Source organism: Gracilinanus agilis, chromosome 2 (assembly GCF_016433145.1).
Source record: "Gracilinanus agilis isolate LMUSP501 chromosome 2, AgileGrace, whole genome shotgun sequence".
NCBI lineage: Eukaryota > Metazoa > Chordata > Mammalia > Didelphimorphia > Didelphidae > Gracilinanus > Gracilinanus agilis.
This window is the reverse complement of record NC_058131.1, coordinates 239,698,533-239,714,326: the sequence shown is the minus strand read 5'-3', so window position 1 is coordinate 239,714,326 and position 15,794 is coordinate 239,698,533. Positions and strand designations below refer to the sequence as shown.

The window sequence follows — 15,794 nt, the reverse complement described above, 5'->3', positions numbered from 1 at the left end:
AATGAGGTTACTTGCTATTCGCCATTTGTTTAACTGGCACTTGGTGGAGAGGAGGGAAGGCCACGGGCAGATATACTTGGGTTTCCTTCCTTTAAGCAATTGGTAGAGTTCCTGAATATCAGAGCTAGAAGGAACTTGGTGAGCCATTGCATCCAAGGTCTCGTTTTACAGAAAAAGAAGGGAAAGCGAGTCTAGGGGGTTAGATGGCCTCCCCAATGTGCACGTTTCACCATAAGAGGGCCCAGGAGCTCACGCTATGGCTTTCCCCTCCACCACGGGCCAACCCCAGGCTTCTGGGCATGGCTCTCATCACCCCCAAGGAAATGCCCCGTTTGGCCCTTTACTCCCCCGCCAACCCCAGCTGTTGTGAGAAAGTCCCACTGGCCAGCCATTGTTAGCAGCCCTGGGGAGGAGAAACCAGGCCAAGGACCCTTTCTCCTCTGTGGGGTAAGAGAGGCACCTCTGGCAGGGTCCCTGCAGTCTCGACCGCAGGCTGTCTGACAGCATCGCTTCAAGCCAGAGCAGTTCTTGTCCTGTTCGCACAGGTGCTGGGTGGCGCTGAGGCATTGCAGTGGGTCTGTGGGGCACTGGCCCAACTTGACTGAAACACAGAGAAAGAGGCCTGAGCTAGGAGCCTGGGCCAAACTGGGGAACAGGGCGAGGGAGGACATCAAAAATAGGCAGAGGACAGAAATACCATTGACTTTGGGCATGCACTGGAGGAAGCAGGAATGCAGGCAGCACTTCTCGCCCCGTGGGCAATGTTTATCCATCAGGCACTGGTTTAGGCCGCCTGGACGGCAGGCTTTGTCATCTGGTGGGCAGCCCCCTGACCTCTCTGCAAGAGAACCACAGACCATTAGAGCCAGGAAAAAGTGGGGAAGAAAAGGATCCTTAAAGGTCACCCAGTTCAGTCACTCCACATCGGACCATATAAGAAACAATCCCAGGGAGGGAAAGAGTGGCTCTGAGGAGGCACATGCAGCAGCCACACAAGCATCCACCCCTATATGCAGTCTCAGAACAGGCTCACGTAGACCAGAGGGTCCATCTAATCCAGTGGTTCCCAAACTTTTTTGGCCTGCTGCCCCCTTTCCAGAAAAAATATTACTTAGCGCCCCCTGGAAATTATGAAACTATTTATTGAACTCGGAATAGAACGTAATACAAAAAAAAGTGTGGCCATCACCACCTCCCTGGATCACTGCAGCACCCACCAGGGGGCGGTGGCGCCCACTTTGGGAATCACTGATCTAATCCAACAGCCTTGTTTTACAGAAGGAGAAACTGAGGCTTGCAGAGACCAAATGACTTGTCCAAGCAGCAAGTGAGAGGACTAGGATTTGAACTCAAGATCTCTGACTTTAAGCCCTCTGCTCTTTCCACTATACCATGCTGTCTCTACACCTACATAAACACACTCACATGCGTTGTCACATATACATAAAACATTCTAATGAATAAGCATTAAGCACCGACTTTTGCAATCCGAAGTGGATGTATGTGCAGTCCTCATACAGACATGGCACATCTTACAGAATGTCAGCTCCTGGAGGCAGAGACTGTTTGATTTTTGTCTTCGTATCTCCAGCATCTAGCACAGTTCTTGGTGCAGAGTAAGCGCTCAATAAGGGTTTATTACAAAGGAGAAAAACGCTGGCCCCTCAGCTCAACGAGCTTACAGCTTACTGGAGAAGATAAGATATACACAAAGAAATATAAAAGGAAAAAAATATACAGCGCCGGTCCCAATTACTGTGAGTGATTGCATTATTTGAATTCTCACTATTCAAAGTTATGATTATATATAAAATATAGTCATTGGTTCTAGCCCAATGGAAATATGCAATGAAAAATTTTAAATAAGATTTTATCTATGTATTAACATAATATGCAACAAAGGGTAAGACCAGTATATTTGTGGTTCAAGTTTATTAAAAATAATAGAGTAAGGGGGGGGCAGCTGGGTAGCTCAGTGGATTAAGAGTCAGGCCTAGAGACTGGAGGTCCTAGGTTCAAATTTGGCCTCAGGCACTTCCCAGCTGTGTGACCCTGGGCAAGTCACTTGACCCCCATTGCCCACCTTTCCACTCTTTCACCTAGGAGCCAATACACAGAAGTTAAGGGTTTAAAAAAAAAAGTAATAGAGTAAGGGGCAGCTGGGTGGCTCAATGGATAGAGAGCCAGGTCTGGAGACAGGAGGACCTGGGTTCAAATTTGGCCTCAGGCACTTCCTAGTTGTGTGATCCTGGACAAGTCACTTAACCCCCATTGCCTAGCCTTTACTGCTTTTCTGCCTTAGAATCAATACATAGTATTGATTCTAAGATGTAAGGTAAGAGTTTAAAAAAAAAAAAAAAAAGGAATAAAGTAAGGGGCAGCTGGGTGCCTCACTGGATAGAGAGCCAGGCCTGGAGATGGGAGGTCTTGGGTTCAAAACTGATCTCATAGGGGCAGCTGGGTAGCTCAGTGGAGTGAGAGCCAGGCCTAGAGACAGGAGGTCCTAGGTTCAAACCCGGCCTCAGCCACTTCCCAGCTGTGTGACCCTGGGCAAGTCACTTGACCCCCATTGCCCACCCTTACCAATCTTCCACCTATGAGACAATACACCGAAGTACAAGGGTAAAAAAAAAAAAAAAAAAAAAAAAACCTGATCTCATACACTTCCTCATTGTGCGACCCTGGGTAAGTCACTTAACCCTGTTTGCCTACAGTTGTTACTAAGACAAAACATAAGGGTTTAAAAAAATTATTGGATATCATACCTAAGGATAAGCCTACACTGATGAGATGACAAAAATGTTATGATGTTTAAATTATTTTAGCATCCACGTCTCAGCAAATTTCCATGGTCCCATTCTCACACAATGAATCCAGGATAGTTGGATGATCCGAGACAATATTTTAAATGCCTTAAATGCAGTATTGTTGTCCTTGAAATATTTTTTTGCGAGCTAGACTAAAATAACCTGAAAACCAGTATTCCAAAACAGCTTTAATCAACCATGCTCTGATTTGGCCACCAAAGAGCTAGCAGCGATGGAGTGGTTGTAGTCTCTCACAGTGGGAGGATTTTTGAGAACAAGAAACAAGTATTCGTTGGACTTAAAATTCCCTTCTGCATTACCTCCCAATCAAGTGTTAGGCAAATCTTAGACGCTCTAAATCCAGATGGTTTTTTTCCTTGTTAGAATGTTCATACTGGATGGCATCTTTTTTTCCAGAATGAGCCTGTTTCATCCACATGAAAAAATTCATCGATCAGTGTATCTATCTTCTTGGGTGATTTGTTTCAGAACATCAGGATTCTTAGCTGTTTTATCCTCTCTCTGTACTGGCTGCTTCTCTAGTGCTTTTTCATGTCAAGCAATTAAACTTTATTTTTAAAGTGATCAACCTGGGGCCAGTGGATTGAGAGCCAGGTCTAGAAACTGGAGGTCCTGGGCTCAAATCTGGCCTCAGACATGTCCCAGCTGTGTGACCTTGGGCAAGTCACTTAACCACTATTGCTTAGTTCTTACTGCTCTTCTGCCTTACAACCAATATGCAATATTGATTCTAAGATGGAAGGTGAGGGTTAAAAAAATAAAGTGATCAAACTGAGCAGTACTATTTCTAATCTCTTTCACTGCCTTAAATAAACTTGAAGATTTTATCTAATGGTTACTTTGCTAAGAAGAATGCATTTTTATTGTGATCTTCAACCCATACAGCGAAAAGATGCTCCATTTCTTTCATTGAGATTAACCTTCTCTTCCTCATAGCTGTTTGCAAGCCACGAGAAGCTGGTGCAACTTTGCCTTTTTCTTATTTTGCCTGCTTGTTTTCTAATATTCCTTACTAGGGGCAGGAAGGTAGCTTAATGGATTGAGAGCCAGGCCTAGAGATGGGAAGTCCTAGGTTCAAATCTGGCCTCAGACACTTCCCAGCTGTGTGACCCTGGGCAAGTCACTTAACCCCCATTGCCCAGCCTTTACCATTCTTCTGCCTTGAAACCAATACAGTATTGATTCTAAGACAGAAGGTAAGGGTTAAAAAATATGTAATATTCCTTATTGCGTATTCAGAAATTCTGACATCTCATCCTATTTTCGAGATACTCTGACCATGCCCATAGAGTTAAATCACATCCGATTTTTTGTCTAATGTTATTAATAACAAGCCTCTTCTTTTTTTGCCCTGACCAGCGTTTCCGTTGGAGCTGTTAAATGAACACAACTGTTGTTAGATGGCATATAGCAGCACGTCACATCCACAGGCAAGGACAGGCGAATATAGACAGTTGCATTAAAACCCTCAACTAGCTCAAATTGATTGAATTTTGGCTTGAGCTGAATGTGACCTGATGTCATTTCAGAACTGATACGAAATTGATTTTTGTATCATTCAAACTGACATTAATCCTGACTTAGGAATCAATAGGAGCAAAGGAGAAATGCAGACCAAATGCTCTAGGAAAACTGGAGAGAGTATTCCCTTTCATCTGGGAAAAATCAGGGAAGGCTTCACGGAAGAAGTGGCATTTAAGCTGGACTTTGAAGGAGATGATTTCAACAGGCAGAGATGAGGAGGAAGTGCATTCAGGCAAAGAGAATGGCTGGGGGAAAACCCCAAAGTGGGAGACAGAAGTTGAGTTTAGGGACTAGCAAATAGTCCAGTTTGGCTGAAATAAAGTGTGTGAAAGAGAATCAAAGCGACATGATTCTGCAAAGATGGATTGAAGCTAAATTGTTGAAGGCCTTAACTGCCAGATTAGGGAGTTTTAGTTTTATTCTAAAAGTAATTGGGAACCACCGATGGTTTTTGAGCAGACAGAGCAGACATTTGTTCATTAAGAGGATTGTTTTGACAATTGCCGGACAATTGTTTTGACTGGAGAAGGCAAGGGGACCCATTAAAAAATTATTAGAATATATAATCTCAGACCAACACATCTATATATCATGATGTCAGGGACTTTGGACAGAGAATATTGGACAAAATTCTCCCCTACTGGCCTGTGATGGTGCTTGGCATTCTATCATTAGAAATACATTTCTTGGGGGCAATTGAGTGGCTCAGTGGATTGAGAACCAAGTCCAGAGATAGGAGGTCCTGGATTCAAATATGGCCTCAGAAACTTCCTAGCTGGATGATCTTGAGTGAGTTACTTAACCCCCATTGCCTAGTCCTTCCTGCTCTTCTGCCCTGGAACCAATATTTAGTATTGATTCTAAGACAGAAAGTAAGAATTTTAAAAAATAAAGAAAATAAATTAATTCCGTAAAGAACCCAAATGTTCCAAAATATTTATAGCAGCTCTCTTTGTGGTGGCAAAGAACTAGAAATCAAAGCAATGTCCATCAATTGCAGAATGACCAAACAAATTGAGGTATGTGATTGTGATGGAATACTACTGAGCCATAAGAGATTAATTTTTTAGAAACTTGGAAAGAACTATATGAGCTACTGAAGTGCATAGAACCACGAGAGCATTCTATACAGCTACAGATTTACTATTTGAAGATTAACTTTAGAATGTTCACCTCCAAAGAATGAACTGAGAGATGGAAACACAAAAGACATGATCTAGATATACATATCTGTTTATCCCATAATACCTTCTGTGGTGGGGGGAAGGGAGGGAGGGACTGAGCTACTTGGGAAAAAATTATATTATTTAAAAAAATACATTCTTTGAATTCTTCCAGAGATTCCTAAGAAAATGCAAGCATCATTTGGGAGAAGTTTGACTGCATTAACAGGTATGGGAGTGGCATGGATGATAGCGAAGGGAGGAGGAAAGATGGACAAATGTCCAGGACAAAATTTGCCTCAAGGGTGGCACCCTAAGCTCAATCAAGCAGCCTACACTGCTGTCTGTGGCTCTGCTCCTGATTCTGCACCAGACCTGCCTTCCAAGAAGAGCTGGCTGCCATTCAGGTTTGTTGTAATTACGATTACCCCACACACGCTCAAGACACTACCCAGCAGTCCTCAGCCTCAGACTGTATCTTTCTCTTCTATTCTTTTCCCTTCCACCTTCGGGCTTTTCCATGAGGCTTGAAGGATATAGACTAAAGGTTCCAAAGGACACCATTGGCTCCCAGAGTCACTCAACATAAAGCTGAGACTCCAGGCACCCAAAGACACTCAGGTCTATTGATGGAACCAAGGAGGAAGAGGTTGGGCCCTGGCTGGAGTCTCCTATTCATTCTGGACTCCTCGTATACCTTCAGAATGCCTCAAAGTCTACCCTCTACTCCCTAGGGATACCCCAGATACTCTAAATCAGTGATTCCCAAACTTTTTTGGCCTACCGCCCCCTTTCCAGAAAAAATATTACTCAGCCCCCTAGAAATTAATTTTTTAAACATTTTAATAACAATTATTAGGAAAGATAAATGCACTTGTGGCCATCACCGCTCCCCTGGATCGCTGCAGCACCCACCAGGGGGCAGTGGCGCCCACTTTGGGAATCACTGCTCTAAACCATTTAGAGAGACTCTAAGCCTGTCCCATTCCTTCCCATCCCTTCTTAGCATGGCATCAGGCTCCCCATAAACCCAGGGAGTTCTAATTCATCAGTCACTGGGTCTCAGCTGTTCAGTTTCTGAGCTTTCATAAGCCCTCAGTGAAACGCCTCCCTTCCTCCTGCTCCAGTCACTCTAATCAATTGCTTAGTGTCCCCTGGCCTAATGGGGAAGAGGCTAGACTTGAGTTTGTGCTTCTCAGGCTCTAGGGGCCTCTAATATAGGCCAGAAGGTGTGGAAGGCTTCAGATACCAACCTTTATCCAAAGAGGGAGGCACCTGCCGGGCAACTTCCCTGGCCCCAAAAGTCTTGGCAACAAGTCGTGAGTCTAGCCCTATCCGATCAAGGCACTGGCTGGACCCTGCAGCCTCTAGCCTAGTCATCCCCCACCCTCTAGTGCTCACAATTGACCTCCGATGGAACCCTCTAATCTCCTTTCACAGCCCCCCACATTGGTCCTCAAATAGGTCTCCCTGATACCCCTTGGGAAAGCCTTCTACTCGCCAGAGTTCCCAGATCATGGTCCCCAGGCAGAGTCCCCTGTTCTTCCCTCCTAAGCCCCAGACAGAACCTTCTAATTTGCCCCTAGCCCCTAGATTCCTCTGTCCTCACCTCTGGAACATACCCCACAGTTCCAAAAGAACCTCCAGTTGGCAAATAGAGTCTCAACTTCTCCAACAACCGCATCAGCATCCACCAGGTTCTCTCAACTCACAAAGAGAATCACTGAGGAACCATTGATGCCCTCACAGCCCCCAGAGAGATCTTCCTGAAACCTCCCAGAGCCCCTGCACAGAGTACCCCATATTCCCACCATCAGCCCCCAGCCAGAGCTCCACGAGCAAACCTGTGAGAGCACCTGGGCACAGATCAAGATCCTAGAAAGGGATCCAGGACACCCCCTCCCCAACCCAGCCCCACCAGCAGAGAGTGTCTATCCTCTCTCCCCACAGAAGGGTCCTTGGCCTGAGCTCCCCCACCATCTCCCTGGTTCCCCTCTCCCGTCCCCAGATCCTTACACATTCATTTGTGTTCCTTAACATACAGCAACATGTAAGCCCACGCTCAGAAAGGGAGCCCCAGAGGAGCACAGAATGGCACACAGGTACAGACCGTGGTCCCAGGTGGACGTCCTCGTACACACACACAGATGTAGTCACATACAGAAGCACAAAGGACCACATATGCATAGACACTCCAATGTACCCTGGCATGGCCTCTACTCACAAGTGCCCCTGAGCCTCAGAGCCCAGTGTAAGTCCCCCAAACACCAAGCCTGGGACTCGGAAGCCCAACGGAACAAAGCTGGGCATGGCCCTTTCCTCTGCCCCCTCTAGCTCCCAAACTTACCACCCTTCCTCCGGCCTTCTGCACCAGGCAGCTCGCTGCCCAGGACCAACAGTGCTGCCAGGAGAAGGAGACCTTGGGCTCTCATGCTGCCCTCCAGGAGCCAGCCTGAGCCAAGCAGAGCCCGAGGTGTCTGGTGATGAACAACTTCGAGCCTAAATTTGTGGCTGAGTCAAGGCAAGGGGAGTGGGGAGAAATGCACGTGCCGCCTTCTTCCTTCTGGGGCACACCTCCTGAGATCAAGATTGGGCCTCCAGCAGGGTGGGAACTTGCACAAGCCTTTGGGAATGCAGCCACAGGCAGGTCAGTCCCAACTCAGCCCTCCCAGGGATTCTCCAGAGCTACCTCTTACCTTCCTCAGACCCAGATTTCCAGCCTGGAAGAGAAAGCCTTTAAGAGGGGGCTGGGTGAAGTAAGGAAAGAAGGCTGGATGTGGGCAGAAGAAGGTTCTTAGTCTGGCCTCCTGGAAAAAGCCTCTGATAGTCAAGGGTTCTGGGCTAGAGTTTTGACCACTTTAAAAAAAACAAAACCCTTACTTCTATTCTAATAATAGCTCTAAGGCAGAAGGGCAAGGGCTAGGCAATTGGAGTTAAATGACTTGCCCAAGGTCATACAGCCAGATTTGAATGCAGGTCCTTTCAGATCCAGGTGTTCCATCCACTGTGCTAAGTAGCTGCCCCATAGTCCTGACCACTTCTGACTCACTGAATGATCTTAGAAAAGTCACTTACCTTCTCTAGACTTTGTTTCCTCTTTCTCCTCATCTGTCAAATGAGGGATTAGACTAGATGACTTCTAAGGTTCTCTCCAGCTCTATCATTCTCTGCTTCTGTCATTGCCATTATTACCAAACCCCCTCCCCAAGTTTTTGAAACCAAGAGAGGTGACCACTTTTTCCATGTATCCATCTGTCCAAAGAATAGAATAAAAAGAACTATTTAGATGAATTTAAGGTCATTGGCATAGTGAGGAGAGCTCTAGACTTGGATTCAAGAGGCTGGTGTTCCCATTTAGATTTTGACACTTTTTAGCTAGGGGACAATTCGATGAGTTTATGAAGAAGAATATTGGTAGAGTCAGAGAACCTGGGTTTGAATCTCAAGTTCTGTTATTTACTAGCTGGGTGAGGCTGTCTTCATCTATAAAATAAGGAGGCAGGACTCTATGATTTGTCAGGAGCCAGCTCTTACCCAGCTCATTAGGCTTAATTATTTAAATTTTTTCAGCATGGACATTTGTAGCAAACATTATAAACCAAGGCTTGATTCATTGTTTTGTTGATCGCCTGGACTTAAGAAAGTGACAGAGAAAATATTAATGATGCAGATTAAAACTTAAAAGTATACTGCACTTACATTATTTTCCCCTAGAGAACTAATTGTTAAATATTTCTTATCACACTACTGCTTGTAGGATCTTCTAGTACACTTGGAATCAGGCGGAAGTGGATTCAAGGGGCAGCTGGGTAGCTCAGTGGTCAGATCTAAAGACAGGAGAACCTTCTGGTCTCAGATACTTCCTAGCTGAAAGACCCTGGGCAAGTCACTTAACCCTGATTACCTAGCCCTTACTACTCTTCTGCCTTGGAACCAATACTTAGTATTTATTTTAAGATAGAAGGTAAGGGTTAAACAAAAATGATTTGAATCCTACCTCTGGCACTTTCTAGCTGTATAACTATGGACAATCTATAAAGCCTCTCAGGCCCTCGATTTCTTCCTCTGTAAAATGAGGGAAATACTATTTGTGCCTCAAAGGGCTATTCTGTCTTTCTTTGGAGGGTCACAGACATATACACATGTATTTGTCTTGCTTATAAATATTATGATCTATGATCCGGATCTATAAACATAAGTCATTGTGAGCCATTAGGTGACACTATGAGGAATTCAGGTTAGACTACAGATGGAATTTCCTGACACTAACTTCTGTCAGGCTAGAATGGAAGGATGAGACAAAGCTCTGAAATTTCTTCCTCATTCCTGAGCCATAAAGGTGGATCCCGTACCAGCCAGCTCTAGGAAGAGCCTGGGAAGTGAGATTTCCACTGCTTCAGAGCCCCGTCCCTTCCTGTCTCCTCCCCATCTTGGAGGTCCTGCCTTGAATGCCACCTCCAGGAGTAGCCAACAGAGGTGACCCTGAAATGCCTTCTTTCTGCAACCTGCTCCTCTGAGGGGTAGATGGGATTGGGCTCATTTCCAGTAGGGATGTGGAGCTCAGGCATCCCAGTCTTAGAGAATTTGTGAGTGTCAGCAGAGCTGGGTTCCGATGATCGCAATAAGGCTGCTCCTTATCCTCATCCTGGGGTCTCTTCTTCTGATGCTGACGGATCCTAAAAAGAACAAATTCACTCTCACCACCAGATCTGGAGCCCCCAGGATCTCAGATAATCCTATTAGCTAGCACCAAGAGAGCACATTACATTTATTTTCCATATATTTTCACACTGGATCTTCACACCAACCCTGGGCATAGAGGATGGGCAGTGTTATCCCTGTTTTACAGTTGAGGAAACTGAGTCGGATAGAGATTAAGTGACTTGCTCATGGTAAGTATCGGAGAACTCAAACTCAGTTCTTCCTGATTCAAGTTCAGATCTGTAGCCATTATACGACTTAACTTCCCACTAAAAATAAACAAGTAGCATATCCTAAAAGAAAAGAGCTCTGGCTATGGAGTTTAGAGGACCTGTTCAAAGCCTATCCCTGCTTCTTACAATCATGGACAAGTCACTTAACTTTTGTGGACCTCGGTTTCCTCATAAGTAAAATGATTATCTCTAGGTTTTCTTACAGCTCTAAATTCTGTGATTCTGTGAACTAACTTAGAATTAAAAGAACTGAGTTTGAGTCCCAGTCCTACCACTTGAACTGGGTTTATGTCCTTAGGCAAGTTGTCTAATTTCTCTGAGACTCAGTTTCCTTATCCATAAAATGGATATTTTGTCAACAAAAAATGAAAAATGAAAAATTAAATAAATAAATAAAGATGGATAGGGCAGCAAGGTGGTGCAGTGGATAGAATGCTGGACCAGGAGTCAGGAGTTCAAATCTGGCCTCAGACACTTACTCTCTGGGTGACCCTGAGCAAGTCACTTAACTCATCTGTAAAATAAGCTGGAGAGGGAAATGGTAAACCACCCCAATATCTCGGCCAAGGAAACCCCTAATGGGGTCCCAGGGAATTGGACGTGACTGAAAAACAATGCAAACACCACAACAAAAATGAATATAAGAATGCATGCCATAACTTCCACTCAAGCTTGTGTTGGGGAAAGTATCTGATAAATTAAGTAAATGTGAGTTTATTCCTGTGGAACTAGAATCTCTTTTCTTTATTTTATTTTTGAGACTGCATCTCCCTATCTTGCCCAGGTTGGAAGTGCAGCCACCCCTCACGGTCCCTGTCTTGTGCCTGATGGGCGGAGAAGTTTTCTTTGACCTGCTCCTTTTCTGACTTGGGCCAATTCAGTCCCTCCGTAGGCAGCCTGCTGGCCCCTGATTTTTAGTTACTGAAATTTACCATTTTAGTGTCCCATTCCTAGCTTAGAGTCTCTTTTAGAAAGGTGAGAGGAAAGGGGTCTCAAAGCCGTAAAAACTGGGGACCCACAGCCTTCCCCTGACATCCTTAGGGCTAGTGAGGGCTGGGTTAGGAGTCAGATCCAAAAAGGGGTAGAAGGGAAAACAGGAGGGAAGAAGAATTTTTTAAGTGCCTACTTTGGGGTCAGGGGCCTTGCTAAGCACTTTACAGATGATTGTTATCATCCCCATTTTATAGCTGAAGAAACTGAGGTTTCCTCAGACAAAGGTTAAGTTACTTGCCCAAGGTCACAGGGCTAGGAAGCATCAGATTGGATTTGAACTTTGGTCTTCCTGACTCTTTGTCCAGCAATTTATCTCCTATGCCACCTAGCTTCCTTGGAGGAATTTCATACCCCCAAGGAGAAAGGTAAGGGGGTTCCGTTGTTCTTCCTATACAAACTTCTTGTTCTCTGAGCCCTTCCTTGCATTGGACCAACAGCTTATCAGTCAAAGGGAGAATTGTTTTAGTTCTTATTTGCTTATTATTATAAATGTGTTTATTACTAATTGATTATATAAATTATTTATATATTAGCACATTTGTCTGTAATTATTTTATTATTAATGATTTTATTTCATCAACACAATAATACTATTATCTTGTTTCTTAAGAAAGTAAACTTTAATTATTTGTTAATAATAATGAAAATGGGGGCAGCTGAGTGGATTGAGAGCCAGACCTAGAGATGACAGGAGGTCCTGGGTTCAAATATGACCTCAGACACTTCCTAGCTACATGATCCTGGGCAAGTCATTTAACCCCCATTCCCTAGCCTTTACCTCTCTTCTGTTGAAACCAATATATGGTATTGATTCTAAGACAGAAGGTAAGGGTTTAAGAAAAAGAATGAATAAATATATCTAAATAAACCATAAATTTCTTTATTATTCATCTTGAGAGGGAGCGAATGAAATCTTTCTTGAAGAAGGATTATTGGACCAAGGAGTCAGATACCTGGGTTTAAGTCCTGGTCAGACTTTAAAGTTCTATATTTTTTATAAACACATGTGCACAGCCTTTACACCTCTTTTCTAGTTGTAAAAACTATGACCCATGATTTAAACCTTAAAGCACAATGCCAGTATGAGTCACTGTGTGAGATTAGCTGTGTGGCTTTAGGCAAGTGACTTCCCATCTCTGGACAGAATCTGGAAAATAAAGGAGGAAGTCGAACTCATGACCTCTTTTCTATTCTCTTGTCGAAGGTTCTTTCCAGTGTGAATACTCTTTGATACAATTTGGTCTTGTTCAACAAGCCTGAAATGCTTCCAGTGTACAAGGCGCCGTGCTCAGGATTCAAGGACAAAAATGAAAACCAACCCCTGCCGTCGGGGAGCGTTCCTTCTGTGACAGTGAGAAGTCCCTCTACCTAGAGATTTGCAAAGCACTTTGCATACATTCTGTCATTTAATCCTTATAATAGCCCTGCAAGTTTAGGTGGTACAAATAGTTATCTCCACGTGGCAGTTAAGGAAACTGAGGCTTATCAAAGTAAAGTGACTTGCCTGTGGTTGGGAAGTTCAGGGCAGGTAGGAAGTAAAAAGGACAAAGTGCCAGGCCTGGAGTCAGGAAGACTCATTTTCCTGGATTCAAATCTGGTCTCAGATACTTACTGGCTGTATGATCCTGGACAAGTCACTTGCCCTGTTGGCCTCCGTTTTCTCATCTTCCTCAATGAGCTGGAGAAGGAAATAACGAACAACTCCAGCCAGCATCTTTGTCAAGAAAACTCCAAATGGAGTCATGAGGAGCCAGACACCACTGAAATGACAGAATAACAACAGTAAATGGCAGAACTGGGACCCGGGCTCCCTCTGTTGTGTGACACTGAATTCTTTTTTTTTTTAATTTTTATTTAGAATATTTTCCCTTAGTTACATGTTTCATGTTCTTTCCTTCTCCCCCAAACACCCCTAACTCCCCTTAGCTGACACACAATTCCACTGGGTTTTACATGTATCATTGATCAAGACCTAATTCCATATTATTGATAGTTGTACTAGAGTTATCATTTAGCGTCTACATCCCCAATCATATCCCCATCAGCCCATGTGTTCAAGCAGTTGTTTTTCTTCTGTGTTTCTCCTCCCACAGTTCTTCCTCTAAATGTGGCTAGTTTTCTTTCTCATAAGCCCCTCAGCCTTGCTCTGGATCCTTGCATTGCTGCTAGTAGAGAAGTCCGTTACATTTGATTTTACCACAGTGTATCAGCCTCTGTGTAAAATGTTCTCCTGGTTCTGCTCCTTTCACTCTGCATCAATTCCTGGAGGTCATTCCAGTGTGTGACACTGAATTCTAAGGTGCCTTCCAGCTTTAGTTTTAGGAAAGCAAGATGTCTCCCCACCCAGCCCCAATTTCTGAATTTCCTAAAACTCTTCATTGGTAGACTAGTTCGAAAGATAGACCATCCATACTTCTAAGGGAAGAAACACTTTACTCAGAGAATGGGAACAGAGGCCAGTTTGAATCCTGCCCATCCTTTGAGGCTCAGGTCAAACCCTCACCACCCTCAGGAAGTGCTCCCTGATTTATGTCACAGTGGAAAGAGAACTGGTTCTGAAATCAGAGGAACTGATTCAAATGTCATTTCCGAAGATAATTACTCCCTGTGTGGCCTTGGGCAAGTCACTTAATCTCTGATTATTACCTGCATGACTTTGGGTAAACCTAATAATCTCTCTGGATTTCTGCTTCCTCCTCAATCAAATGTGAGTGTGGGATTAGCCCCAGATTTGGGATCCTTTATTCCCCTGACTCCAAAGGATCCCTCAACACTATGACCTCCTGTTTGTCCTAAATGGGTGTTCCATTCACTGGACACTTGTCCTATATTCTCAGGTTATTGGTGCTCTTTCTTCCTTTTATTTTTTACTAAAATCCTTACCTTCTGTCTTAGAATCAATAATGTGTATTGGTTCCAAGGCAAAAGAGTGGTAAAGGCTAGGCAGTGGGGGTTAAGTGACTTGCCCAGGGTCACACAGCTAGTAAGTGTCTGGAGTCAAATTTGAACTCATGAAGATAAATCTTCCCTGCTTGAGGCCTGGCACTCAATCCACTGTACCACCTAAGTGCCCAAATTGAAGAGTACAAATAAACTATTAGCCAGAGAAGTGTGATCACTTGTCATTGGAAAGGGCACTGAATTTTGAGATAGAGGACTCGGGTCAAATACTGCCTTCATTATTTAATTACCCTGTATAACACTGGGCAAGTCACTTAGATTATTTGACCTCAGGTTCTTCATCTGCAAAATAAGCAGGTCAGACTAGAACAGTGATGGTGAATCTTTTAGAAACCGAGTAGCCAAACTGCAACCCTCATGCTACACATGAGCAGCTTCCTTACCCCAGACAAAGGAAGCATTCCCATTGGGCTGCTGGGCAGAGGGCCAGGTGGTGTGAGAAATGTTCTCTGGGCATGGTGGAGTGGGGAGGGGAGCAGCCCCTCTAGCACATATGCCAATGGTTTGCCAACAAAGGACTAGATGATCTCTGAAGTCCAGCTCTTCTAGCTCTAAATCTACTACTCTCTGATGCAGGTTTTCTCAGGACTTTGGATCCTCTTTCCACCTGATGGGGACTTATTTCTATCACTCCTCTCCCCTCTTTGCTCACTTTAGGGCCAACATCTTCATCCCTTGGGGAAACCCAACTCCAGGACAGCCAACTTGAACTTTGGCACAAAGGCTTTTTCGAAGAATCATAAAATAGTTAGAGCTTTCAGGAACCTTTGAACAGAGAATGTTCCCAGATTGAACATATAACGCTACCATTCACAACATGAAATGTTAGTGTAGTCTAAAGGGAGATCTTCATAGGTGAGTATTTTTTGATTTATGACCCTGGTTCAAAGTGTATTTGGGGTATGTCACTACTCTAACTCACACTTCTTGTTAACATTCCTTTTAAAGACTGCCTGCCTTTTGATCCAACCATACCACTGCTAGGTTTATACTCCAAAGAGATAATAAGGAAAAAGACTCGTACAAAAATATTTATAGCTGTGCTCTTTGTGGTGACAAAAAATTGGAAAATGAGGAGATGCCCTTCGATTGGGGAATGGCTGAACAAATTGTGGTATCTGATGGTGATGGAATACTACTATGCTCAAAGGAATAATGAACTGGAGGAATTCCATGTGAACTGGAATGACCTCCAGGAATTGATGCAGAGTAAAAAAAGCAGAACCAGGAGAGCATTGTACACAGAGACTGATACACTGTGTTACAATTGGATGTAACAGACTTTTCTACTAGCAGCAATGCAACGATCCAGGACAATTCTGAGGGACTTATGAGAAAGAACACTATCCACATCCAGAGAAAGAATTGTGGGGGCAGAAACGCAGAAGAAA

The 15,794-nt window shown here is 44.1% G+C and overlaps 1 protein-coding gene across 1 annotated transcript; it reads right to left on the bottom strand.

Annotated features, from left to right (window-relative positions):
- Positions 1 to 254: 254 nt before the first annotated feature.
- LOC123233535 (WAP four-disulfide core domain protein 5-like) lies at positions 255 to 7,947 on the bottom strand. Its single transcript, XM_044659615.1, has 3 exons — positions 7,863 to 7,947; positions 698 to 838; positions 255 to 601 (listed from the first exon to the last, which is right to left on the bottom strand). Exons 1-3 carry the CDS (start codon positions 7,945 to 7,947, stop codon positions 255 to 257), a joined length of 573 nt encoding a protein of 190 aa, XP_044515550.1.
- Positions 7,948 to 15,794: the final 7,847 nt, after the last annotated feature.

Bases quoted from the DNA above. Each gene is read 5' to 3' on its own strand.
- LOC123233535 (XM_044659615.1), bottom strand. From the start codon at position 7,947: ATGAGAGCCCAAGGTCTCCTTCTCCTGGCAGCACTGTTGGTCCTGGGC. The intron at 839-7,862 runs GTAAGTTTGGGA...GTTCTCTTGCAG, and splicing joins AGAAGGCCGGAGGAAGGGTG to AGAGGTCAGGGGGCTGCCCA. The intron at 602-697 runs GTATTTCTGTCC...TCTGTGTTTCAG, and splicing joins GTGCATGCCCAAAGTCAATG to TCAAGTTGGGCCAGTGCCCC.